Consider the following 26,231-nt stretch of genomic DNA (forward strand, 5'->3'; position numbering starts at 1 on the left):
CAGTCCAGTAAGTGGAGAGGCCCCCCAGGGCCAAACGATCAATAGGTTAGCAGGGAACGGCGAGAGGTAGAGAGGGTGCCAATTCACCCATGACCCAGGACTTGAGAGAGCTTTGATTTCCACACCACCATTGCCAGGCCAACCAAGCATTGGCATTAATTAGCTTGTGTTTGTTTCTACTTACAAATCAATGAAAACAACTCTGAATTCTCCCCAATCAATTGCCAATGTCAGGGCTTTCCACCAAAAGGGCAGAGTGCTATTCCATCACGTCAGACTCACACTCGTTAGTATGGAAACAGCTATGTCATATTACTGGAATGCTGGAGTTGCTTTGAAGTACATTAGCGAATGGGAATTATGATGCATGTCTGTAAACAGAGATACAGTGTTTATAGCCAAGGGAAACAATTAAGTGTACCAATAATGCAGGGTTTCCCAAACTTGGTTCTCGGGATCCCAAGGGCTGCACATTTTGGCCTAGCACTACACAGCTGATGAAAAAGAATCAACTACTCATCAAGCTTTGATCATTTGAATCAGGTGTGTAGTGTTAGGGGGGGAACTAAACGTGTAACCCATGGTGTACCGAGGACAGTTTGGGAAACGCTGCAATAATGTGTTTCCAAAAATCCAGTGTATGTCAATGAAAAAAAAACTATTAAGCAAATAGTAACTAGATATCTCACCAGTTATACTTTACATCAGACATGCTTGAATGAGACCCATGCATCTGAGAATAAAATGTTCTAATATTGATAAATAAGAACCTTATCTGGAAACAGTATGCCAAACAAAAAAGGTTATCACACACTGACTCCTCATTCGTGATTAAATCATACAGTCACATTTCATAGAACTCTGCCAGAGTAACGAGCAGCAACATAATGTATGTATGATTGTCATTTCCTTATACAGTTACCCTAGCCTAAATGAAGATCAACGTAATGCTAAGTGTTTCCCATTCTTCCATGGCCACACATAGCTTCCCTCTGGGGGGGTGGGAGCTCTGGTACTTACTGATGGGTCCCAAGGGTTCTCGGTTCTCAGGGGACCCCAGCTGGTCAAGGTCGGGCTCCAGGGGGACTGCGTCCTCAGGGGACCCCAGGTGGTCATGGATGGATTCAAGCAGGTCATAATCGTCAAAATTCAACACAAACTCCTCAAAGTCCTCCAAGCCCTCCATGTTGAACTGAGAGGCGCGGCGCACAACCTCTGCTCCCTCGTTGTGCCGGTGGTTCACAGAGGGGCGCTGATGTGGGGTGCCCAAGGTCCCTGGTGTGAGACTGTTGGTGGTCGTCTTGGTTTTTGGGTGTTTTTCCCCCACCACCACCTCTGGACAGGGGGCTGGTGGTCCCTGGTTTTCCTGCCCCATGGGGTCTGTCATCTCCTGGGTCTGTGACGGTGTCTGTGGTGCCTCTTCCCCACCCCACTCCGGGTGGGCGCCCTGCTCATCCAGGGTTCTGGCGTTCTCTCACCTGCTGCTTCTCACCGTTGGTTGGTGTTAGCTGTTATCCAAGCCTGAGCCTCACGGAACCAGAGAGCGGTTCTGTGTTTTGATGGGGTTGATATTCGTCAGGAACAGAAGCTGCAGCACAGGTCAAGCTGAAGTAGTGGCTGCTGGTTACCAAAAGTCTACGTCCATTCTGCAGACTACTATAAATAGGTCCTCTTATGAAGTATCTGCTGTCACTGGAAGTCCACTCTAGATAACGGTTTGGAATAAAAAAGCTGACAATAAAAGACTAAAAACAGATATTTATCTTCAAACACAAAAGTGGAAAAGAAAGGTCACTGCTGCTGTCCTCTCAGTGGCGCAGACGGAGGTAGTAGTGTCTCTAGTAGATTTAGGCTGGGCACGATTCAGCAGCAGACTGGCTCAAGCTGTCACTCCAAAAATAAATATTGATACAAACTGCTGCACTTGTTTTCAGACCTTCCTCTAATCTATTGGGCTGATTCACCAGTTTCCGTGATGCCAGCCGTCCATTGATCCTGGGATAGATGCTGGGATGAGGCGGGGCATGCGGGTGGGGTGACGCACCCCCGTTTTGGTTTCCATGGCACCCCGTCACAGCCAGGGCAGGCAGCAGGAGCACAGTCAAGGCTAAACCAGAGGCTCAATAAAAAACATGGAAGTGAAAGCTCTCTTCTTCTCTCAGGAAAAAAAATCCAAACAACTGAGAAATGCATTATACCCTACCACAGACACAGAGACAGAAAAACAGTAGTCCTACTGCCTCTGTACAGAATGGAACTCTGGTAAGGAGCAAGAGCCTGTCTCCAGCACTGTCTCCATGGAAACGGTGATTACTTCTAAAATGTCCTGTCATCCTTCGCCCACAACGGGTACCTGAGTTGAACACTGACCTTTCCTCAGACCTGTGTTTACAGCGTGTGCGTTTCACTTGCTCAGAGGCATTCTAAACATAAGCACAAGTCGGTTAAGCTTCAAAGCAAGCCTGCTCCATAGCAATGTGTCAAGCATGGTCCCTGGTAGCCAACATCAGCCGTTGGTAGCCCACATCAGCCATGTTACTCACAGTGAATGAACAAGTACACTCTCAGTGGGGCAATGGAACTCACAGTGCCTTGGGCAAGACAGGGCAAACCTCTGTCAACATTTGAAACGGTTGTCATGACTGCTGCAGTACTAGATTAAACTGCAGTACTGTACTGGACGTTTTACTGTGACAAGACTTTGCTGAAGTCAAACAAGTCAATGGTCACGCGGAGAAGTTTCATTTGTTTGGAATAGTAATTAATGACAGTTATGTCCTGTTAAAAAAAATCTATTCTACGGCTTACATAATGTCAGTTAACCATCACGAAACATCAAACCATCAACCAGTACCGCATTAAACTATCATCCCGCATGATATATACACTACTGTGTGCTGTGACTGAATTACAATATGTACTCATCGAAGTGGAAGAGGTGGAAAATACATGAGCTAATGGATATATGCTGTATAGCCTGAAATCTTTCTGTCTGTCCCCTACATCTGATAGCTTGTCTGTTTCTGGTTCTATTTTAATCTAGTCTGAGCGGCCGGTCAATGATTCCCATGCTGGGTGGGTAAAAGCAGGAAGAGCCTGGGGCAGGGTCGCTGTCAAGGAGAATCGACCACTGATCTCTTGTGTTAATTATTGCCGCAGGATCATGGGATAGACCAGAGAGTGCTGCCCATCTATTTGCCAAAATGGTCCATCCTCTCTCCCTCTCTTTCTCCCAATTAAATGACATTCAAAAGGTGTTGATGGCATGGAGAATGCAATCAAATATATTCTCCCTCTTTCTCTCAATTCAATTTCAATTTCAATTGAAAGGGCTTTATTGGCATGGGAACGTTTACATTGCCAAAGCAAGTGAAATAGATAATAAATAAAAGTGAAATAAACAATAAGAAATGTACAATAAACATGATACTGATTCAAGTATTTTCTCTCTGCTCTGCATCCCTCTCGCTCTCTCTCTCTGATCTGCATGTCTCTCTCTCTCCCTCTGGTCTGTTTCTCTCTCTCACTCGCTCTCTCTCTCTCTCCGGTCTATCTATATTCAATTCAAAGGGCTTTTTTGGCATGGGAAACATACGGTATGTTTACATTGCTAAAGCAAGTGGAATAGTCAATAAACAAAATGGAAATAAACAATCAGGAATTAGCAGTATACATTACACTTACAAAATTTGTAAAATAATATAGACATTTCAAATGTTATATTATTGGATATGTACAGTGTTGTAACAATGCGCAAATAGTTAAAGTATGAAAGTGAAGATAAATAAACAGATAAATATAAGTTGTATTTAAAATGGTGTTTGTGCTCCACTGGTAGCCATTTTATTTTGGCAACAGGTGACAAATCTTTCTGCTGTGATGCCACACTGTAGTATTTCACCTAATATATACGGGAGCTTATCAAGAATGGATTTGTTTTACAATTCTTTGTGGGTCTGTGTAATCTGAGGGAAATATGTGTCTCTAATGTGGTCATTCATTTGGCAGGTTAGAAAGTGCAGCTCAGTTTCCACCTCATTTTGTGGGCAGTGTGCACATAGGCTGTCTTCTCTTGAGAGCCATGTCTGCCTATTGCAGCCTCTCGAATAGCAATGCTTACTGAGTCTGTACATAGTTAAAGCTTTCCTTAATTTTGGGTCAGTCAAAGTGGACAGGTATTCTGCCACTGGGTACTCTCTGTTAAGGGTCAAATATTCTAGTTTGCATTTTTCTTTGTTAATTCTTTCCAATGTGTCAAGTAATTATCATTTTGTTTTCTCATGATTTGGTTGGGGCTAATTGTGTTGCTGTCCTGGTGCCCTGTGGGGTGTGTTTGTGTTTGTGAACAGAGCCCCAGGACCAGCTTGTTTGGGGGACTCTTCTCCAGGTTAATAGCTCTGTAAGTGGAAGGTTTGGGAATCGCTTCCTTTTAGGTGGTTGTAGAATGTAACGTCTCTTTTCTGGATTTTGATCATTAGCGGGTATCGGCCTAATTCTGCTCTGCATGCATTATTTGGTGTTTTACGTTGGAAACAGACAATATTTTTGCGGAATTCTGCATGCAGATTCTCAATTTGGTGTTTGTCCCATTTTGTGAATTCTTGGTTGGTCAGCGGAATCCAGAACTCACAACCATCAAGGGCAATGGGTTCTATAACTGATTCAAGTATTTTTAGCCAAATCCTAATTGGTATGTTGAATTTTATGTTCCTTTTGATGGCGTAGAATGCCCTTCTTGCCTTGTCTTTCAGATCATTCACAGCTTTGCGGGAAGTTACCTGTGGCGCTGATGTTTAGGCCGAGGTATGTATAGTTTTTTGTGTGCTCTAGGACAATGGTGTCTAGATGGAATTTGTATTTGTGGTCCTGGCAACTGGATATTTTTTGGAACACCATTATTTTTGACTTATTGAGATTTAGTGTCAGGGCCAAGGTCAGACAGAATCTGTGCAGAAGATCTAGGTGCTGCTGTAGGCCCTCCTTGGTTGGGGACAGAAGCACTAGATCATCAGCAAACAGTAGACATTTGACTTTACATTCTAGTAGGGTGAGGCCGGGTGCTGCAGACTGTTCTAGTGCCCTTGCCAATTTGTTTATATACAGTATGTTGAAGAGGGTGGGGCTCAAGCTGCACTCCGCAGCCCTGTTTTAACTGCCGCAGACTAGTACATGTCCCTGGTCCTGGAAATGATTGATTTCCCCCTTCAGGATGGAGAAGCTGTCTTCATTAAAATATGGGGATTCTAGTGGGGGGATGTAGGTAGCACACATGAGAACATTTTTCTCTGTTGCGATAATTTCCTTTTGAATTTCTAGCCAAATGGAAAATGTTCCTGTTTTGATTAATTTAATAGAGTGAGTTATGTCTGCTCTATACCAAATTAGCATACCCCCTGAGTCTCTTCCGTTTCACAGCTGGTAATTTGGTGGATGGGACTACCAGCTCTCTGTAACCTAGAGGGCAACCAGTGGGTCCATCTCCTCTATACCATGTTTCTTGTAGGATGACAAAGTCCAAGTTCCTGCCTCTCTCTTTCTCTCTCTGGTCTCTCTCTCTCTCTCTCTCTGTTCTGTATCTCTCGCTCTATTTGTCTCTATTTGTCTCTCTTTGTGGTTTATTTCTCTCTCGATTGCTCTCTTGTGACAGGCCAGTTTCCTGCCATGTGTTCCCCAGACCAACACTCAAACAGGTCCTAAACAAAACTCTCACCCCCAAACAATGACACTTGCACAGTCCGGCAAACAAGCACAAGCCCCCTGACATTCATCTGTGTGAGGGACAGTAAACAACAACAAGCGTATCAGCTTCCTGATTTCCACACTCATATACTGTAGCATTCCCTTCCCAAGGGCCTAACATCATACATACCACCACTCCTACAGGCCAGTAGATCAGCATCCCACCTCCCAAATGCCCACGCTTGCACTGGCTAGTGAACAGACACAAGCACACATTCTTGAAAAAAAATGTACCCCCCTTTTCTCCCCAATTTTGTGATATCCAAATATGATCTTGTCTCATCGCTGCAACTCCCCAACGGGCTCGAGAAAGGAGAAGGTCGGTCATGCGTCCTCCGAAACTTGACCCGCCATAACCTCGCTTTTTAACATCCGCCCGCTTAACCCAGAAGTCAGCCGCACCAATATGTCGGAGGAAAAACCGGTCAACTGACGACCGAAGTCAGCCAGCCCGCCACAAGGAGTCGCCAGAGCGCTATAAGACGACACTGGGCCAATTGTGTGCCGCCCTGTGGGACTCCCGGTCGCGGCCAGTTGTGACACAGCCTGGGATCAAACCCGGGTCTGTAGTGACGCCTCCGCCTTAGACCGCTGCGTCACTCGGGAGGCCATCCACACGCACTGTCATTCACACATAGCAAATGTTCTCAACATTCACACATTCCTTTCGCTGTCTTATTTCTGTCCCTTTTGATTCACATATCCACCCTATCAAATCCCAGTGTATTCATATCCACCCTATCAAATCACAGTATACACATATCCACCCTATCAAATCCCAGTATTCACATATCCACCCTATCAAATCCCAGTATTCACATATCCACCATATCAAATCCCAGTATTCACATATCCACCCTATCAAATCCCAGTATTCACATATCCACCCTATCAAATCCCAGTATTCACATATCCACCCTATCAAATCCCAGTATTCACATATCTACCCTATCAAATCCCAGTATTCACATATCCATGCTATCAAATCCCAGTACTCACATATCCACCCGATCAAATCCCAGTATACACATATCCACCCTATCAAATCCCAGTATTCACATATCCACCCTATCAAATCCCAGTATTCACATATCCACCCTATCAAATCCCAGTATTCACATATCCACCCTATCAAATCCCAGTATTCACATATCCACCCGATCAAATCACAGTATTCACATCCTACCAAATCACAGTATACACATATCCACCCTATCATATCCCAGTATTCACATATCCACCCTATCAAATCACAGTATTCACATATCCACCCTATCAAATCACAGTATACACATATCCACCCTATCAAATCACAGTATTCACATATCCACCCTATCAAATCACAGTATACACATCCTACCAAATCACAGTATACACATATCCACCCTATCAAATCACAGTATTCACATATCCACCCTATCATATCCCAGTATTCACATATCCACCCTATCATATCACAGTATATCCTAGTACTAAAACATAGCAACACCATGTATTACACTCTCACATAAGGACATATACCCTAAATAGAATATCACACAGATGATATATTAGACAGATATGTCCTATATTGTTACGTCAATAGAGGGTGCCCTAAACTAGCAGATTTTCCCTCCACTTGTTACGTTCAAGAACATGAACTATGGTTGTACAGTACAGTATCATTAAACATATTGCCACACTTATCTACTGTGGCATTATTACAGTACATCAATCCTGCGGTGTAAGTGATTTATATTTTATCCCTGTACTCAGACCTGCTTCAAACTGTCACCCTCAAACTGTCCCACAGCAGAACAGCTGGGAAGGCAACTGGAGCATGGCATCTAATTGGAGCAACCCACCTTTGTCAGGCGTACAGGATGCTGACTGGGTCTGTCCATCAAGAGCCACCAAATGAGGAACCCAAAGGTTTGGTTAAAATATATTTACTAAGTTCCAAGTCTCAAGGTATGAATTTTTTATTTAAACCTGCCACCAAACGTTACTTTGTATTAAACTACACTACCTTTACCCTCTACTTTCATTAAAAATGGTATGCCCTTGTTCAGGAAAAAGGGGCTACACCAGGCAGGGGTGGTCAACCCTCCTCCAGCAGCTGGGTATGCAGGCTTTTGCTCCAGCCCTACATAAATACACCCGATTCAACCAAAGTCCCGATAAGCAGCTGATTAGTAGAATCAGGTGTGGTAGATTAGGGCCGCAGGAGGGTGGGCTAGAGGGGTTGATTTGGGAACGGTCCGTTCTCTCTGGTGTGTATGTGTGTGTCTTACTCTTCATGTCGTCCAGGTCGGCGCTAGCCAACATCTCAGCCTCATCGGTGGGCACCTTCCGGTACACGGCTGTTTCCATGGCTGTCATGCTGCCGATACAGACGCGCTCCCGCAGGTCGTAACTGGTCCGCGGTGAAGGGTGGAGAGGATTCCTCCTGAACCAGCCTCGGGTGGGGGGGTCCGCAGAGGGAGGGCACCTGGGGAGGGGAACACAGGGGGGAATCACGGAGAGTGCAGCGGGATGACTTGAGTACGTGTGAAAACCCATCATAGAGATAATATTGTATTTGATTCTTCAAAAATGTGCTTTTGAAGTATGTCAGGTAACTATCTGTTATCCATTGTGTCAACTATCAACTACCAGTATCATCTCAATCTCTTCATTCAAAGACTCAACCATGGACACTCTTACTGACAGTTGTGGCTGCTGTGTGTGATGTATTGTTGTCTCTACCTTCTTGACCTTGGTGCTGTTGTCTGTGCCCAATAATGTTTGTGCCCTGTTTTGTGCTGCTACCATGTTGTGTTGCTGCCATGTTGTGTTGTCATGTGTTGCTGCCATGCATTGTTGTTGTCTTAGGTCTCTCTTTATGTAGTGTTGTGTTGTCTCTCTTGTCATGATGTGTGTTTTGTTCTATATTTTGATTTAATTTATTTTTATTTTTAATCCTAGCCCCCATCCCCGCAGGAGGCCTTTTGCCAGGCATTCATTGTAAATAAGAATTTGTTCTTAACTGACTTGCCTAGTTTAAGAAAGGTTAAATAAAATAAATAAATACAAATCATGAAGGACCATCAGCCATAAACCAGTTCAGAATTTGAGTTTTTCATCCCAGTGTTAGAACTCCAGAATCCACTAAATCCTTCTTTAAAATGAACATGGTATCAAACGTCAACCCAGTCTATACAAACAAACATCTTGACTGGCACACACACACAAACACAGTATGAATAATCTGGGAGGGGTCAGATTGTTGGGTGTAGTGTGGTCCATCATGCAACAGAGGGCACCAGAACACAGCACAGCACTGCAACACTGGTTTCCTCACCCGGTGAATCGTTGGCTGCTTTAACTCAGGCAACAATAGCATAACATTACATGACATTGTGACTACATTCCTTTTTTTGCTGCTGCAATAATAATAAATCAGTGAGATTAACCGCACTGCAGAGAGGGAAACAAGTACCTGGGTTGTATTCATTAGGCTCCAAGCGGAAGAAAACAGAATGAAACAGGGAAGGAATACCTGGAGTTGTCCAATAACAAATGTACATTTTCTGTTTCCGTTGTAAAATATTTTTCCATGTTGAGCCCTAATGAATATGACCCTCGACTCCACACAGTCTCTGACGTCCCAGGATGAATGTATGTATTATTCAATCCATTACCAAATAATTAATATTGTCATAGCTCTGTGTTGATGAGTCAGATAGGTTTGCTCATAAAGATCCTATCTAGGACACGAGACATGATGGTGACAGGTACAAGGTGTCCTTTTAAGCCACATAAATGTTTTGATTGTTTTTAGATGTTCACTTAAAAAACAGATAAATCTACCAGAATCGGGAGAAATGAGCACAGAATTTTTGACGTTTTTAAAATGAAGAGCATTGTAGGAAGAGCTGGGCTATTTGTTTGATGAGCCCTTTAAATATCTTCAAATATTGAGTACCGACCTCTGTCATACAACATAAATATTGTAGGCACTGTACTGTTTTTAGTGCACTCTAGTTCTGTGTTTTCTTAGTTCACAATTCATGAAGCCTATCATCTTTCTAGTTACATCCTAGTATCACCTTGTGTCTTACGGCGAGCTTTGCTAACAAAATAAATGATGATTGCTGGTTGCTGCATATTGAAGTGATCCATACAATTGGTTGATTTGAAAAAACATTGTTTCACCACACAGCCAAGTTACTGTACCTAATCTCCTGCTAGCTACTGTCACATTGCTTTATGCATCCAAACATCTGATTCTGGGCACACCTGTTGGTGGACTCTTCATCACCCTCCTCATCCTCTGGTTGCTCCCGAATGTCCTGTTGCGCCTCTTCCAACTCCCCCTCCACCACCTCTGCCGTGGCCAGTGTGTCCTTCTCCGGCGGCGGATGTTGTTGTTCGCTCTCCATGTGGAAGGAAGTTAATGGGACAGCCGGCTCCAAATTCTCCTCACTCCCCAGGCTAAACTAAGAGGAGAGGGAGTTGGTTACATTGGTCTTAGCACCTCTCTCTCTCTCTCTCATGTCATGTGTGACAGATATTTCTCTCTGGAGCGTCTTTGAAATGAATACACTGAATGAATATATAACAAATTAATCAACTAAACTTCTACTTGCAACATTCCAAACATTGTATTGGACTCCATAAACAATAAATGATCAATAATAAAAAGAAGTATTCTGATAAGCTGTCAGACATGATCACACATTTCTCTGTTATGTTACCTGCTGTTGGTCGTCGGGCTGCTCGGTGGGCGTGGCTGCCAGGTCCCTCCCCTCTGTCTCAGACTCCTCCTCCTCCTCGTCTACCTCATGGATGGTGGGTGTGACCTCCGAGGGCGCCATGGAGGTCTTTTTGTTCTTGCGCTTCTTCTTGCGCCGGCGTTTGCGGTCCATGCTGAGCACCCGCTTGCGTAGGCGCTGGGGTGGGGGTAGATGGGTGGACAGTGGGTGGTGGGTATGGTGAATGGTGTGCCGGTGATCTGTGAAAGGAATGGTAGGCGTTTAAGTGAAAATACCGTCCAAGCCTGCCGGCATAATGAATGCAAGACTTGTCATAAGCAGTTACAACTCTTTTATAAGGTTTTTGAACTATCTGACAGTAAAAAAAAAACTCAGATCCTGACAAAATACCAGACATTTTAAAGCAATTGAAATGTTGATGAACAGACAGAAATGCCCCTGATATTACAAAGGCTCATATGCTTATAACAAGTTATAAAGAATTATACTGGCAGGCTTAAATTAAAGGCCCAGTGTCAGTCAAAAACGTGATTTTCCTATATTTTAAATAAACTGAACAAAAATATAAATGCAACATGTAAAGTGTAGGTTTTATGAGCTGAAAAAAAAGATCCCAAGATTTTTACATACTCACCAAAAACGTAAAATGTTGAGCACAAATTTGTTTACATCCCTGTTAGTGAGCATTTCTCCTTTGCCAAGATAATCCATCCACCTGACAGGTGTGTCAAAAATGCCTCCAACGTCAATTTAAAGAATTTGGCAGTACATCCAACCGGCCTCACAAACGCAGACCATGTGTAAGGCGTCATGTGGGCGAGCGGTTTGCTGATGTCAACGATGTGAACAGAGTGCCCCATGGTGGCGGTCGGGTTATGGTATGGGCAGGCATAAAATACGGACAATGAACACAATTGTATTTTATTAATGGCAATTTGAATGCACATAGATGCCATGACGAGATCCTGAGGCCCGTTGTCATGACATTCATCTGCCGCCATCACCTCATGTTTCAGCATGATAACTCACAGCCCCATGTCGCAACAGCCTGATCAACTCTATGTGAAGGAGATGTGTCGCACTGCATGAGGCAAATGGTGGTCACACCAGGTACTGACTGGTCTACTGATCCACACCCCTGTAACGTGTAAGCTGGGAGTCGGGAAGCAAGTACTGGGAGTGTATTTAAGAAATAAATGAACATAGACCAAAACAAGAAACACAAGTAGCAGACAGACATGAAACACAAAACAGAGTCAATAAGGTCTTTTCGTACTTCGTACTTTCGCATTTCGTACTTCGTACTTCGTCTTTTCGCATTTCGTACTTCGCTCCGCAGGTAGTATAACTTTTCATTACATTTCATTATAGTACAACGGTTTGATTTGTCTGATCTTAGCAATTTCTTCTTAGCTAGCTACATAGGCGTCTTTGTATCAAAGACAATTGCGTAATTATCGTAATTCGTCGCCCTAACGTAGTCAACACTGCTATCTGGCCAGCGGCTAGCCAGCTAGCCAGCTAGCAAACGCCCACCGTCTACCGAATAGCAGCACTGTAGAAACTATTACATTCAACGGAACGACTTGATTGGTGTAGTGTTAGCTAGCTACATAGTTGTCTTTGCTGTCTTCGTATCCACAATTGTGTAGTTCAGAGCGTGTAGTTTAGAGTGATTATCTTAATTTACCGAGGCTAGCTAGCCAGCTACTTGTCGTCCTTAACGTAGGAAACACTGCTAGCCAGCCAACAGCCAACAGCTAGCCAGCCAACAGCTAGCCAACGTCTACCGAATAGAACTCCCGCATTCAACAACCCGGTCGCATTCCGCTTCGCTCCACAGGTAGTATCACATTTCATTTCATTACAGTACAACGGTTTGATTTGTTTGATCGTAGCTAACTACATAGCCGTCTTTGTATCAAAGATAATTGTGTAGTCTAGAGCGATTTTCTAGGTTAGCTAGCCAGCTTTTTTCGCCCTTTTAACGTAACTTAACGTAATCAACACTGCTAGCTAGCCAGCTAGCCACCGAATAGCAGCACTGTAGAAACTATTACACTCAACGGAACGACTTGATTAGTGTAGTGTTAGCTAGCTACATAGTTGTCTTTGCTGTCTTGTATCTAAGATAACTGTGGAGTCTAGAGTAATTTCGGTTTTCTAGGTTAGCTTTTTCTAAGTTAGCTTCTTCTAGGTTAGCGATTTTCTAGGTTAGCTAGCCAGCTATTTTTCGCCCTTTTAACGTAACTTAACGTAATCAACACTGCTAGCTAGCCAGCTAGCCACCGAATAGCAGCACTGTAGAAACTATTACATTCAACGGAACAACGGAACGACTTGATTAGTGTAGTGTTAGCTAGCTACATAGTTGTCTTTGCTGTCTTTGTATCTAAGACAACTGTGGAGTCTAGAGTAATTTCGGTTAGCTAGCCAGCTTTCAAACAAAGTCAACAACGCAGGCACTGCTAGCTAGCCTACTCCAGCAGTACTGTATCATTTAATCATCTTAGTCAATAAGATTTTTTGCAACATAGGCTTAACTTTCTGAACATTCGAGAGGTGTAGTCCACTTGTCATTCCAATATCCTTTGCATTAGCGTAGCCTCTTCAGTAGCCTGTCAACTATGTGTTTGTCTATCCCTGTTCTCTCCTCTCTGCACAGACCATACAACCGCTTCACACCGCGTGGCCGCGGCCACCCCAGCCTGGTGGTCCCAGCGCGCACGACCCACGTGGAGTTCCTGGTCTCCGGTAGCCTCTGGAACTGCCGATCTGTGGCCAACAAGGCAGAGTTCATCTCAGCCTACGCTTCCCTCCAGTCCCTCGACTTCTTGGCACTGACGGAAACATGGATCACCACAGATAACACTGCTACTCCTACTGCTCTCTCTTCGTCCGCCCACGTGTTCTCCCACACCCCGAGAGCTTCTGGTCAGCGTGGTGGTGGCACCGGGATCCTCATCTCTCCCAAGTGGTCATTCTCTCTTTCTCCCCTTACCCATCTGTCTATCGCCTCCTTTGAATTCCATGCTGTCACAGTTACCAGCCCTTTCAAGCTTAACATCCTTATCATTTATCGCCCTCCAGGTTCCCTCGGAGAGTTCATCAATGAGCTTGATGCCTTGATAAGCTCCTTTCCTGAGGACGGCTCACCTCTCACAGTTCTGGGCGACTTTAACCTCCCCACGTCTACCTTTGACTCATTCCTCTCTGCCTCCTTCTTTCCACTCCTCTCTTCTTTTGACCTCACCCTCTCACCTTCCCCCCCTACTCACAAGGCAGGCAATACGCTTGACCTCATCTTTACTAGATGCTGTTCTTCCACTAACCTCATTGCAACTCCCCTCCAAGTCTCCGACCACTACCTTGTATCCTTTTCCCTCTCGCTCTCATCCAACACTTCCCACACTGCCCCTACTCGGATGGTATCGCGCCGTCCCAACCTCCGCTCTCTCTCCCCCGCTACTCTCTCCTCTTCCATCCTATCATCTCTTCCCTCTGCTCAAACCTTCTCCAACCTATCTCCTGACTCTGCCTCCTCAACCCTCCTCTCCTCCCTTTCTGCATCCTTTGACTCTCTATGTCCCCTATCCTCCAGGCCGGCTCGGTCCTCCCCTCCCGCTCCGTGGCTCGACGACTCATTGCGAGCTCACAGAACAGGGCTCCGGGCAGCCGAGCGGAAATGGAGGAAAACTCGCCTCCCTGCGGACCTGGCATCCTTTCACTCCCTCCTCTCTACATTTTCCTCCTCTGTCTCTGCTGCCAAAGCCACTTTCTACCACTCTAAATTCCAAGCATCTGCCTCTAACCCTAGGAAGCTCTTTGCCACCTTCTCCTCCCTCCTGAATCCTCCTCCCCCTCCCCCCCTCCTCCCTCTCTGCAGATGACTTCGTCAACCATTTTGAAAAGAAGGTCGACGACATCCGATCCTCGTTTGCTAAGTCAAACGACACCGCTGGTTCTGCTCACACTGCCCTACCCTGTGCTCTGACCTCTTTCTCCCCTCTCTCTCCAGATGAAATCTCGCGTCTTGTGACGGCCGGCCGCCCAACAACCTGCCCGCTTGACCCTATCCCCTCCTCTCTTCTCCAGACTATTTCCGGAGACCTTCTCCCTTACCTCACCTCGCTCATCAACTCATCCCTGACCGCTGGCTACGTCCCTTCCGTCTTCAAGAGAGCGAGAGTTGCACCCCTTCTGAAGAAACCTACACTCGATCCCTCCGATGTCAACAACTACAGACCAGTATCCCTTCTTTCTTTTCTCTCCAAAACTCTTGAACGTGCCGTCCTTGGCCAGCTCTCCTGCTATCTCTCTCAGAATGACCTTCTTGATCCAAATCAGTCAGGTTTCAAGACTAGTCATTCAACTGAGACTGCTCTTCTCTGTATCACGGAGGCGCTCCGCACTGCTAAAGCTAACTCTCTCTCCTCTGCTCTCATCCTTCTAGACCTATCGGCTGCCTTCGATACTGTGAACCATCAGATCCTCCTCTCCACCCTCTCCGAGTTGGGCATCTCCGGCGCGGCCCACGCTTGGATTGCGTCCTACCTGACAGGTCGCTCCTACCAGGTGGCGTGGCGAGAATCTGTCTCCTCACCACGCGTTCTCACCACTGGTGTCCCCCAGGGCTCTGTTCTGGGCCCTCTCCTGTTCTCGCTATACACCAAGTCACTTGGCTCTGTCATAACCTCACATGGTCTCTCCTATCATTGCTATGCAGACGACACACAATTAATCTTCTCCTTTCCCCCTTCTGATGACCAGGTGGCGAATCGCATCTCTGCATGTCTGGCAGACATATCAGTGTGGATGACGGATCACCACCTCAAGCTGAACCTCGGCAAGACGGAGCTGCTCTTCCTCCCGGGGAAGGACTGCCCGTTCCATGATCTCGCCATCACGGTTGACAACTCCATTGTGTCCTCCTCCCAGAGCGCTAAGAACCTTGGCGTGATCCTGGACAACACCCTGTCGTTCTCAACTAACATCAAGGCGGTGGCCCGTTCCTGTAGGTTCATGCTCTACAACATCCGCAGAGTACGACCCTGCCTCACACAGGAAGCGGCGCAGGTCCTAATCCAGGCACTTGTCATCTCCCGTCTGGATTACTGCAACTCGCTGTTGGCTGGGCTCCCTGCCTGTGCCATTAAACCCCTACAACTCATCCAGAACGCCGCAGCCCGTCTGGTGTTCAACCTTCCCAAGTTCTCTCACGTCACCCCGCTCCTCCGCTCCCTCCACTGGCTTCCAGTTGAAGCTCGCATCCGCTACAAGACCATGGTGCTTGCCTACGGAGCTGTGAGGGGAACGGCACCTCAGTACCTTCAGGCTCTGATCAGGCCCTACACCCAAACTAGGGCACTGCGTTCATCCACCTCTGGCCTGCTCGCCTCCCTACCACTGAGGAAGTACAGTTCCCGCGCAGCCCAGTCAAAACTGTTCGCTGCTCTGGCCCCCCAATGGTGGAACAAACTCCCTCACGACGCCAGGACAGCGGAGTCAATCACCACCTTCCGGAGACACCTGAAACCCCACCTCTTTAAGGAATACCTAGGATAGGATAAAGTAATCCTTCTGACCCCCCCCCCCCCCCCCCTTAAAAGATTTAGATGCACTATTGTAAAGTGGCTGTTCCACTGGATGTCATAAGGTGAATGCACCAATTTGTAAGTCGCTCTGGATAAGAGCGTCTGCTAAATGACTTAAATGTAAATGTAAATGTCTTTGGAAAGAGCCAAAGGGAGTGACAGTTATAGGGAAGGTAATCAGGAAGGTACAGGTGAGTCGGATGAGGTGCTGGTGCGCGTAACGATGGTGACAGGTGTGCGTTAAAGTAAGCAGACTGGCGACCTCGAGCGCCGGAAAGGGAGTATATGTGACAGCCCCTACCTTTTTTTATGACCAACAGATGCATATCTGTATTCCCAGTCATGTGAAATCCATAGATTAGGGCTGTTGGATTCCTGTTTGAAATATACTAATTCATGTTTCCATTCTAAAACTTATTGATTACTTTACATGTACAAGGATTGTACGTGTTGGAGTCAGTGGACGGTGGATAATAACTAGGTCTATGGAAAGTTACTGAGTGAGAAAAGAGGAGGTAGAAAGTTTACATTCTGTAAAAAAAAAATTTACCGTTAAATCTGATGGATCCTATGGAGGTCTGGTTTCAGTCACTGATAAGGTAGGACAGTCGTGGATTAGGGAGGAGCAAGGAATTCGGCCCGAGGTCAGGTCAGATGACGTGAGAAGGAACAGTCCTATTCTAGCAGGAGGCGGGGCCATGACTACACCAGTGAGAGGAACCAATTAAGTTCCTGACTTAGCAACAGAGATGTATTGGCTGTCTAGATGTGCAAGGAGTTGACTTCGCCTAGTAGGAAGGTATAAATATATGTGCTTGTTTAAACATGTCTTTGTCTTTGCAGCTGTTATTCCAGCTGTGGTGGAATAAACTTGGTTTGAGCTTTTCCTCTGTTTGTTTAGAACCTAACAGGGCCTAATTTATTTATTTCAATTGACTGATTTCCTTATATGAACTGTAACTCAGTAAAATCTTTGAAATTGTTGCATGTTGTGTTTATATTTTTGCTCAGTATATATTTCCACACTATGAGGTTGGAATAATACTGTGAAATTGTGAAAATAATGATAATGCCCTTTTAGTGTAACAGCTGTTTGAAAAGACTGCCTGAAATTTCAGCCTGTTAAGGCGGGATGGAGTTGTCCTCAGCAGGCAGTAAATTAGTTAACAAACCAAAAAGACATAAAGTTTCAAACCTCTATGCCGATAACAGTTAGTTTCCTGTTTTCCCCTCCCCACTCAGACAACTCCCAGACAGTCCTAGTAAAATTCTTGCTTGAGAAATTGCTCTTTGTTAAGAAGCTATTTGTCTTTCTTTTTGACCATTTTAATTGAAAACAATCAAAGTACGGTACTTAATTGCTACCCAGAAATGATTTGATAACACATGCCAAAACACATTCCTGTTGGCAAAAACGGATATTCCAAAAAGTATGGGGAACACCCACAAAAAACTGGCTAAGCAGTAGTGTTGCACGGTATACCGAAACTTTGGTACTTTGTTGATTAAAAAAATTCATAAAACGGTACTAGAATTTTTGTTACGTTCAAATGTTGTCTCACGTGATCGAGAGGATTAAGTCTGTCTCAGAGCGCAGTTCATTTAACCCGTGAAGAGCAAAGAGCTCCACTACCTCATTCATCGCTAGAGCAGTCTGGGCTGCATTAGCTCTCCACTCATTCTGCACAGAAGTTAACACACTTAAATAATGCAACACAGAATGTAGAAATGTGGAACCTGTTCATTGCTGTTCTCAAAACAATGTTCCTACAGGCTAGAACACTTTACAATGCAAGAAGATACCGGTAGCTTCTAGCTTTGTAGGCGAACTTTCCTTGCTAGCTTACAGCTGAATTCCCTACCTTAGTACTTTTGTGTTTGTGATAATATGCTAACCATTAAGCAAAATATACTGATTTTAAAGCTGATTGTCACCAAAAAAGTACTTATTTAACTTTGTCTCCCTAGCCACAAAAAAACGAATTAACTTCTTAATTTCCCTTGCCTATCATCTGGTTTCCACTAGATTCCATAGCCACAAATTCAGATTCCACAGACACTTTCTGCCTAGAAAATGAAGACATTACTTTTTTTAAGAGACAGCGTACACATTTATAAAAGAAGAGATTGCTTCTTCTATGCAAATGTTATTGATCACTTCAATAAAATAATATGTTCTAATAGCAGTTGGCGATAAAATAAGTCCTACATTTAAGGGAACATTTGTCATCTGTAGCCCCATGCTATCAGCTAAAACAAGCTGAATAACTCAATGTATACACACTGAATAATATGCATGCACAAACTCCTATTGAATGATATGGGTGCACAAACTCCTATTGAATAATATGCATGCACAAACTCCTATTGAATAATATGCATGCACAAACTCCTATTGAATAATATGCATGCACAAACTCCTATTGAATAATATGCATGCACAAACTCCTATTGAATAATATGCATGCACAAACTCCTATTGAATAATATGCATGCACAAACTCCTATTGAATAATATGCATGCACAAACTCCTATTGAATAATATGCATGCACAAACTCCTATTGAATAATATGCATGCACAAACTCCTATTGAATAATATGCATGCACAAACTCCTATTGAATAATATGCATGCACAAACTCCTATTGAATAATATGCATGCACACACTCCTATTGAATAATATGCATTTACCTGTATTGTGGATAGACCTAGTCTACATCTTGATTTACTCAGTTTATCAATAGAGATTTACCATTCAAATAAATGATTACCATTATGTTATGTACTTAGATTGATGAAAACCAAATCTAAAAAGTCAAATTGATTGGATGATTGTACAGTTGATCAAATTAATGCATACATGGCTGTCTCAACTAAAAACAAGTACATAAAATGTTCAGATTAAATTATATTGAACTCACAAGATGCCCAACAATTGAACAGAGTAGGAGCTGAGGTTATCTGTCTTGAGCAAGTGGAATTCTGTGACTTTCACTAATTAGGCTTCTTTCTTGTTGCGGTATTGTTTAGGTATGGAGTATCGTAATGGTCTCGAGTATTGTGATAGTGTACCTGGTATCGGTATTGAAGTAAACATTCTGGTATCTTAACAACACTAGTAAGCAGACATTCATGGAACGTTTACTATGTCTTCTAAAAAAAGCAGAGAAGATAAAGAAGACTGGTGAATGACTTACACTCAAAATCCTTCTCGTTGTAGTTGCGGCCCATTTTTTCTCCGCCGCTGAACGCGGAGTCAGTGATGATGTTCCCGAACCTCTCCACTGATAATGCATTCTCCCAGTCCTCGTCCTCTTCCTCCTCCTGCTCCTCTGTGGAAAAGTCCTCATCCTCCTCCTCTTCTTTCACATTAATCTGTACAGAGAGAGAGAGAGAGAGTTCTTTCCACATGGCCGGGGGGTGAGACAGGGATGCAGCTTGAGCGCCACCCTCTTCAACATATACTGTTTATCAACGAATTGGCGAGGGCACTAGAACAGTCTGCAGCACCCAGCCTCACACTACTAGAATCTGAAGTCAAATGTCTTCTGATGATCTGGTGCTTCTGTCCCCAACCAAGGAGGGCCTACAGCAGCACCTAGATCTTCTGCACAGATTCAGTCAGACCTGGACCCTGACAATAAATCTCAGTAAATAATGGTGTTCAAAAAAGGTCCAGTTGCCAGGACCACAAAAACAAATTCCATCTTGACACCGTTGTCCTTCAGCGCACAAACTATACATACCTCAGCCTAAACATCAGCACCACAGGTAAATTCCACAAAGCTGTGGAAGTTATGCCATCAAAAGGAAAATAAAATTTGACATATCAATTAGGATCTGGCTAAAAATACTTGAATCAGTTATAGAACCCATCGCCCTTTATGGTTGTGAGGTCTGGGGTCCGCTCACGAACCAAGAGTTCACAAAATGGGACAAACACCAAATTGAGACTCTGCCTGTAGAATTCGGCAAAAATGTCCTCTGTGTGGAATGTAAAACACCAAATAATTCATGCAGAGCAGAATTAGGCCGATACCTGCTAATTATCAATATCCAGAAAAGAGACGTTAAATTCTACAACCTCCTACAAGGAAACGATTCCAAAACCTTCCAGAACAAAGCCATCACCTACAGAGATATGCACCTGGAGAAGAGTCCCCTAAGCAAGCTGGTCCTGGTGCTCTGTTCACAAACACAAACAGATCCCACAGGGCCCCAGGACAGCAAAACAATTAGCCTCAACCAAATCATGAGAAAACTAAAAGATAATTACTTGACACATAGGAAAGAATTAACAAAAAAACTGAGCAAACTACAATGCTATTTGGCCCTAAACAGAGAGTACACAGTGACAGAATACTTGACCACTGTGACTGACTCAAACTTAAGGAAAGCTTTGACTATGTACAGACTCAGTGAGCATAGCCTTGCTATTGAGAAAGGCCGCTTTGGCAATGTAAACATATGTTTCCCATGCCAATAAAGCCCCTTATATTGAAATTGAGAGAAATAGAGCGAGAGAGCGAGAGAGAGAGAGAGAGAGAGAGAGAGCAAGACAGAGAGAGAGAGAGAGAGACAGAGAGAGAAAGAGAGAGCGAGCAAGACAGAGAGAGAAAGAGCGAGAGCGCAAGACAGAGAGAGAGAGAGCAAGACAGAGCGAGAGAAAGAGAGAGAGCGCGCAAGAGACAGAGAGAGATGAGAGCGAGTGAGCTAGAGAGAGAGAGAGAGAGAGAGAGAGAGAGCGAGCAAGACAGAGAGAGCGAGACAGAGAGAGAGAGAGCGCAAGACAGAGTGAGAGAGACAGAGAGATGAGTGCGAGCGAGACAGAGAGAGAGAGAGCGAGCGAAAGACAGAGAGAGAGCAAGAGAGCGAGAGAGCAAGAGAGAGCGAGAGAGCAAGAGAGAGCGAGAGAGCAAGAGAGAGCGAGAGAGCAAGAGAGAGCGAGAGAGCAAGAGAGAGAGAGAGCAAGAGAGAGAGAGAGCAAGAGAGAGAGAGTAAGAGCGAGAGAGTGAGAGCGAGAGAGAGAGAGAGAGAGAGAGAGCAAGAGAGGAGAGAGCAAGAGAGAGAGAGAGAGCAAGAGAGAGAGAGAGAGAGCGAGAGAGAGATAGAGAGAGCGAGCAAGACAGAGAGAGAGAGAGAGAGAGAGAGAGAGAGAGAGAGAGAAAGACAGAGAGAGAGAGAAAGACAGAGAGAAAGACAGAGAGAGAGAGAGAGAGAAAGACAGAGAGAGAGAGAGAGAGAGAGAGAGAGAGAGAGAGAGAGAAAGACAGAGAGAGAGAGAGAGAGAGAGAGAGAGAGAGAGAGAGAGAGAGAGAGAGAGAGAGAGAGAGAGAGAGAGAGAGAGAGAGAGAGAGAGAGAGAGAGAGAGAGAGAGAAAGACAGAGAGAGAGAGAGAAAGTGGGAACTGTGTAATTACATGTTGTCAATGTCACAGATTCAGCTCTTACAAGCTGTTCATAATCAAGCTACTTATATCAAGTTGCTAGGTATCTAATTACTCCAATGTATTACAATATTTACCAAATTAAACCAACTTTCAGCGTGTCAGCAAGTTGTCACAGTGCAGACCATTCACCAGTGTTAGAAAGAGGAAGGGTCAGTTACATTTTTATTTTATTTTTACCTTTATTTAACCAGGTGGGCCAGTTGAGAACAAGTTCTCATGCTGGGCCCTCTACTAACACACTTCTGTCCTTCCTTCATCTGAGAGACAGTCCCAATGCCTGGCTGCGTTTACACAGGCAGCCCAATTCTGATATTTTGCCCAATTATCGGCAAACGAGCTGATGTGATTGGTCGAAAGACCAATTAGTGGAAAACAATAGCAGAATTGGGCAGCCTGTCTAAACGCAGCTGTAGTTATACTACATCAATTTCAGGGCTCCCGACTGGCGCAGCGGTCTAAGGCAGTGCATCTCAGTGCTAGAAGCATCACTAAAGACCCTGGTTTGATTCCAGGCTGTATCAAAACTGGCCAAAATTGGGAGTTCCATAGGGCTGCGCACAATTGGCCCAGCATCGCCCGGTTTAGGGTTTGGCCGGGGTAGGCTGTCATTGTAAATAAGAATTTGTTCTTACATTTGTTCTTGACTTGCCAAGTTAAATGAATAAAAATGTTACAGTTTTGCCCATGTCTCATTATGAGTGCTAGAACAGAGGACAGCCTACAGTGCCTTCGGAAAGTATCCAGACCCCTTGACTTTTTCCACATTTTGTTACGTTACAGCCATATTCTAAAATGGATTAAAAACCTATTTTCCCTCATCAATCTACACACAATACCCCATAATGACAAAGCAAAACAGCTTTTTTGCAAATACATATATTTTTTTTAAACTGAAATATCACAATTACATAAGTATTCAGACCTTTTACTCAGTACTTTGTTGTTGCACCTTTGGCATCGATTATAGCCTGGAGTATTCTTGGTTATGACAATACAAGCTTGGCACACCTGTATTTGGGGAGTTTTTCCCATTATTCTCTGCAGATCCTCTCAAGCGCTGTCAGGTTGGAGAGGGAGCGTCACTGCACAACTATTTTCAGGTCTCTCCAAAGATGTTCGATAGGGTTCAAGTCTGGGCTCTGGCTGGGCATCTCAAGGACATTCAGAGACTTGTCCCGAAGCCACTCCTGCGTTGCCTTGGCTGTGTGCTTAGGGTCATTGCCCTGTTGGAAGGTCAACATTCGTCCCAGTCTGAGGTGGTGAGAGTTCTGGCGCAGGATCTCTGTACTTTTCTCCGTTCATCTTTCCCTCGATCCTGACTAGTCTCCCAGTCCCTGCCGCTGAAAAACATCCCTACAGCATGATGCTGCCACCACCATGCTCCACCGTAGGGATGGTGCCACCACCATGCTCCACCGTAGGGATGGTGCCACCACCATGCTCCACCGTAGGGATGGTGCCACCACCATGCTCCACCGTAGGGATGGTGCCACCACCATGCTTCACCGTAGGGATGGTGCCACCACCATGCTTCACCGTAGGGATGGTGCCACCACCATGCTCCACCGTAGGGATGGTGCCACCACCATGCTTCACCGTAGGGATGGTGCCACCACCATGCTCCACCGTAGGGATGGTGCCACCACCATGCTTCACCGTAGGGATGGTGCCACCACCATGCTTCACCGTAGGGATGGTGCCACCACCATGCTTCACCGTAGGGATGGTGCCACCACCATGCTCCACCGTAGGGATGGTGCCACCACCATGCTCCACCGTAGGGATGGTGCCACCACCATGCTTCACCGTAGGGATGGTGCCAGGTTTCCTCCAAACGTGACGCATTGGCATTCAGGCCAAAGAGTTCCATCTTGGTTTCATCAGACCAGAGAATCTTGTTTCTCATGGTCTGAGTCTTTAGGTGCCTTTTGGCAACTCCAAGCGGCCTTTCATGTGCCTTTTACTGAGGAGAGGCTTCCGTCTGCACACTTTACCACAAAGGTCTGATTGGTGGAGTGCTGCAGAGACAGTTGTCCTTCTGGAGCTCTATCAAAGTTACCATCGGGTTCTTGGTCACCTCCCTTACCAAGGCACTAAGACCGCACTCAACCAACACTATAAGGCCATAAGCAAACAAGAAAATGCTCATCCAGAAGTGGCACTCCTAGTGGCCGGGGACTTTAATGCAGGGAAACTCAAATCAGTTTTACCAAATTTTTACCAGCATGTCACATGTGCAACCAGAAAAGAAAAAAAAATCTAGACCACCTTTACTCCACACACAGAGATGCGTACAAAGCTCTCCCTTGCCCTCCATTTGGCAAATCTGACCATAATTATATCCTCCTGATTCTTGCTTACAAGCAAAAATTAAGCAGGAAGTACCAGTGACTCGCTCAATACAGAACTGGTCAGATGATACGCTACAGGACTGTTTTGCTAGCACAGTCATCGGCTTCATCAATAAGTGCGTCGACGACGTCGTCCTCACTTTGACCGTACATATAAATCCCAACCAGAAGCCATGGATTACAAGCAACATCCGCATCGTGCTAAAGGCTAGAGCTGCTGCTTTCAAGGAACGGGACACTAATCCGGATGTTTATAAGAAATCCTGCTATGCCCTCAGACGAACCATCAAATAAGCAAAGCATCAATACAGGATTAAGATTGAATACTAAACCTACTAAACCGGCTCTGACGCTCGTCGGATGTGGCAGGGCTTGAAAACTATTACGGACTACAAAGGGAAACCCAGACGCGAGCTGCCCAGTGACACAAGCCTACCAGACGAGCTAAATGCCGTTTATGCTCGCTTCGAGGAAAGCAACACTGAAGAATTGAGGGCTTTCACCATTTTGAAGTAGTCAACTGGGTGGGGCTTCCTATGGGTTAAGGGAGGATCACATCATTCCTTTCAGGTCATCAGGAGGGATTCTCCAATTAAGTATACATTCCAAAAATGCAGGCGGCAGTAAATCGCCAACCTTGGCTTCATACACAGGCGGTCGGGAGGACGGGCTCGTGGTAATGGCTGGAGCAGAATCATCGGAATGGTATTAAATGGTTTCCATGTGTTTGACGCCATTCCATTCTCTCCATTCCCAACATTATTATAAGCCATCCTCTCCTCAGCAGCCTCCCTTGCTTCATACCTGTTCAAACAACACACTCCAGGTGGCAGTATGCACCCTTTCAGTTTGTTTACCAACTCATAGAAGTATTTGAATAAGAAAATTGACGACTTCAAGATAGATTTGTCCTCCATTGCGCTGCCCGTGCTCTCACAGTAATGAGACAAATACAAATCATCTACCAAAGTACATAATCATCAGGGGGTTTCTAGAGCTGAGGCGGCCTAACAATTTAGCTCTCATTGGCCTCCAGAGGCTTTGATCTGGGCTTTGAAGTCAAGAAGGAGTCTGTTGTCAGGGTCACAGACTAGAAGAAGTGGGTGGTGTTTGCTAAGGTGGTGAAGGACCAACAGGGGCCTATTCATTTTACTCATTTAGCAGATGCTCTTATGCAGAGTGACTTACAGTATAGAGTATAGATGCACAATATATCGGTGAACATATCGGGAATTGGCCGATATTAGCTAAAAATGGCAACATCGGTATCGGCCCGATGTCAAATTTTAAAAACTGAAAACTTGCATAACTATTCACCCCCCCCAAAGTCAATACTTTGTAGAGCCACCTTTTGCAGCAATTACAGCTGCAAGTCTCTTGGCGTATGTCTCTATAAGCTTGGCACATCTAGCCACTGGGATTTTTGCCCATTTTTCAAGGCAAATCTGCTCCAGCTCCTTCATGTTGGATGGGTTCCGCTGGTGTACAGCAATCTTTAAGTCAATCCACAGATTCTCAATTGGATTGAGGTCTGGGCTTTGACTAGGCCATTCCAAGACATTTAAATGTTTCCCCTTAAACCACTCGAGTGTTGCTTTATCAGTATGCTTAGAGTCATTGTCCTGCCGGAAGGTGAACCTCCGTCCCAGTCTCAAATCTCTGGAAGACTGAAACAGGTTTCCCTCAAGAATTTCCCTGTATTTAGCTCAATCCATCATTCCTTCAATTTTGACCAGTTTCCCAGTCCCTGTCGATGGAAAAACATCGATGCTGCCACCACCATGCTTCACTGTGGGGATGATTTTCCTCGGGGTGATGAGAGGTGTTGGGTTTGCGCCAGACATAGCATTTTCCTTGATGGCCAAAAGCTCAAATTGAGTCTCATCTAACCAGAGTACCTTCTTCCATATGTTGGGGAGTCTCCCACATGCCTTTTGGTGAACACCAAATGTGTTTGCTTATTTCTTTTTTTAAGCAATGGCTTTTTTCTGGCCACTCTTCCGTAAAGCCCAGCTCTGTGGAGTGTACGGGTTAAAGTGGTCCTATGGACAGATACTCCAATCTCCGCTGTGGTCCTTCAGGGTTATCTTTGGTCTCTTTGTTGCCTCTCTGATTAATACCCTCCTTGCCTTGTCTGTGAGATTTGGTGGGCGGCCCTCTCTTGGCAGGTTTATGGTGCCTTATTCTTCCCAATTTGTTTATAATGGATTTAATGGTGCTCTGTGGGATGTTCAAAGTTTCTGATATTTTTTTATAACCCAACCCTGATCTGTACTTCTCCACAACTTTGTCCCTGACCTGTTTGGAGAGCTCCTTGGTCTTCATGGTGCCACTTAAAGATAATTGGTTGCACCAGATC

The 26,231-nt window shown here is 44.9% G+C and overlaps 1 protein-coding gene across 4 annotated transcripts in view; it reads right to left on the reverse strand.

The window, feature by feature from the left end:
• LOC139546307 (anion exchange protein 3-like) overlaps positions 1-26,231 on the reverse strand; it is a 91,039-nt gene that overhangs the window by 46,165 nt on the left and 18,643 nt on the right. For 2 of the 4 annotated variants that reach the window (XM_071354522.1, XM_071354521.1), the window contains exons 3-6: positions 19,270-19,447; positions 10,458-10,714; positions 10,000-10,199; positions 8,013-8,209 (exon numbers count right to left, since the gene is read on the reverse strand). In XM_071354522.1, the coding sequence (XP_071210623.1) occupies positions 8,013-8,209; positions 10,000-10,199; positions 10,458-10,714; positions 19,270-19,447 (832 nt within the window). Of the gene's footprint in view, positions 1-1,020; positions 7,801-8,012; positions 8,210-9,999; positions 10,200-10,457; positions 10,715-19,269; positions 19,448-26,231 lie in introns of those variants that run through there. The other 2 variants (XM_071354525.1, XM_071354523.1) reach the window with 2 other exon arrangements.

This window comes from Salvelinus alpinus, chromosome 20, assembly GCF_045679555.1.
Source record: "Salvelinus alpinus chromosome 20, SLU_Salpinus.1, whole genome shotgun sequence".
Lineage (NCBI taxonomy): Eukaryota > Metazoa > Chordata > Actinopteri > Salmoniformes > Salmonidae > Salvelinus > Salvelinus alpinus.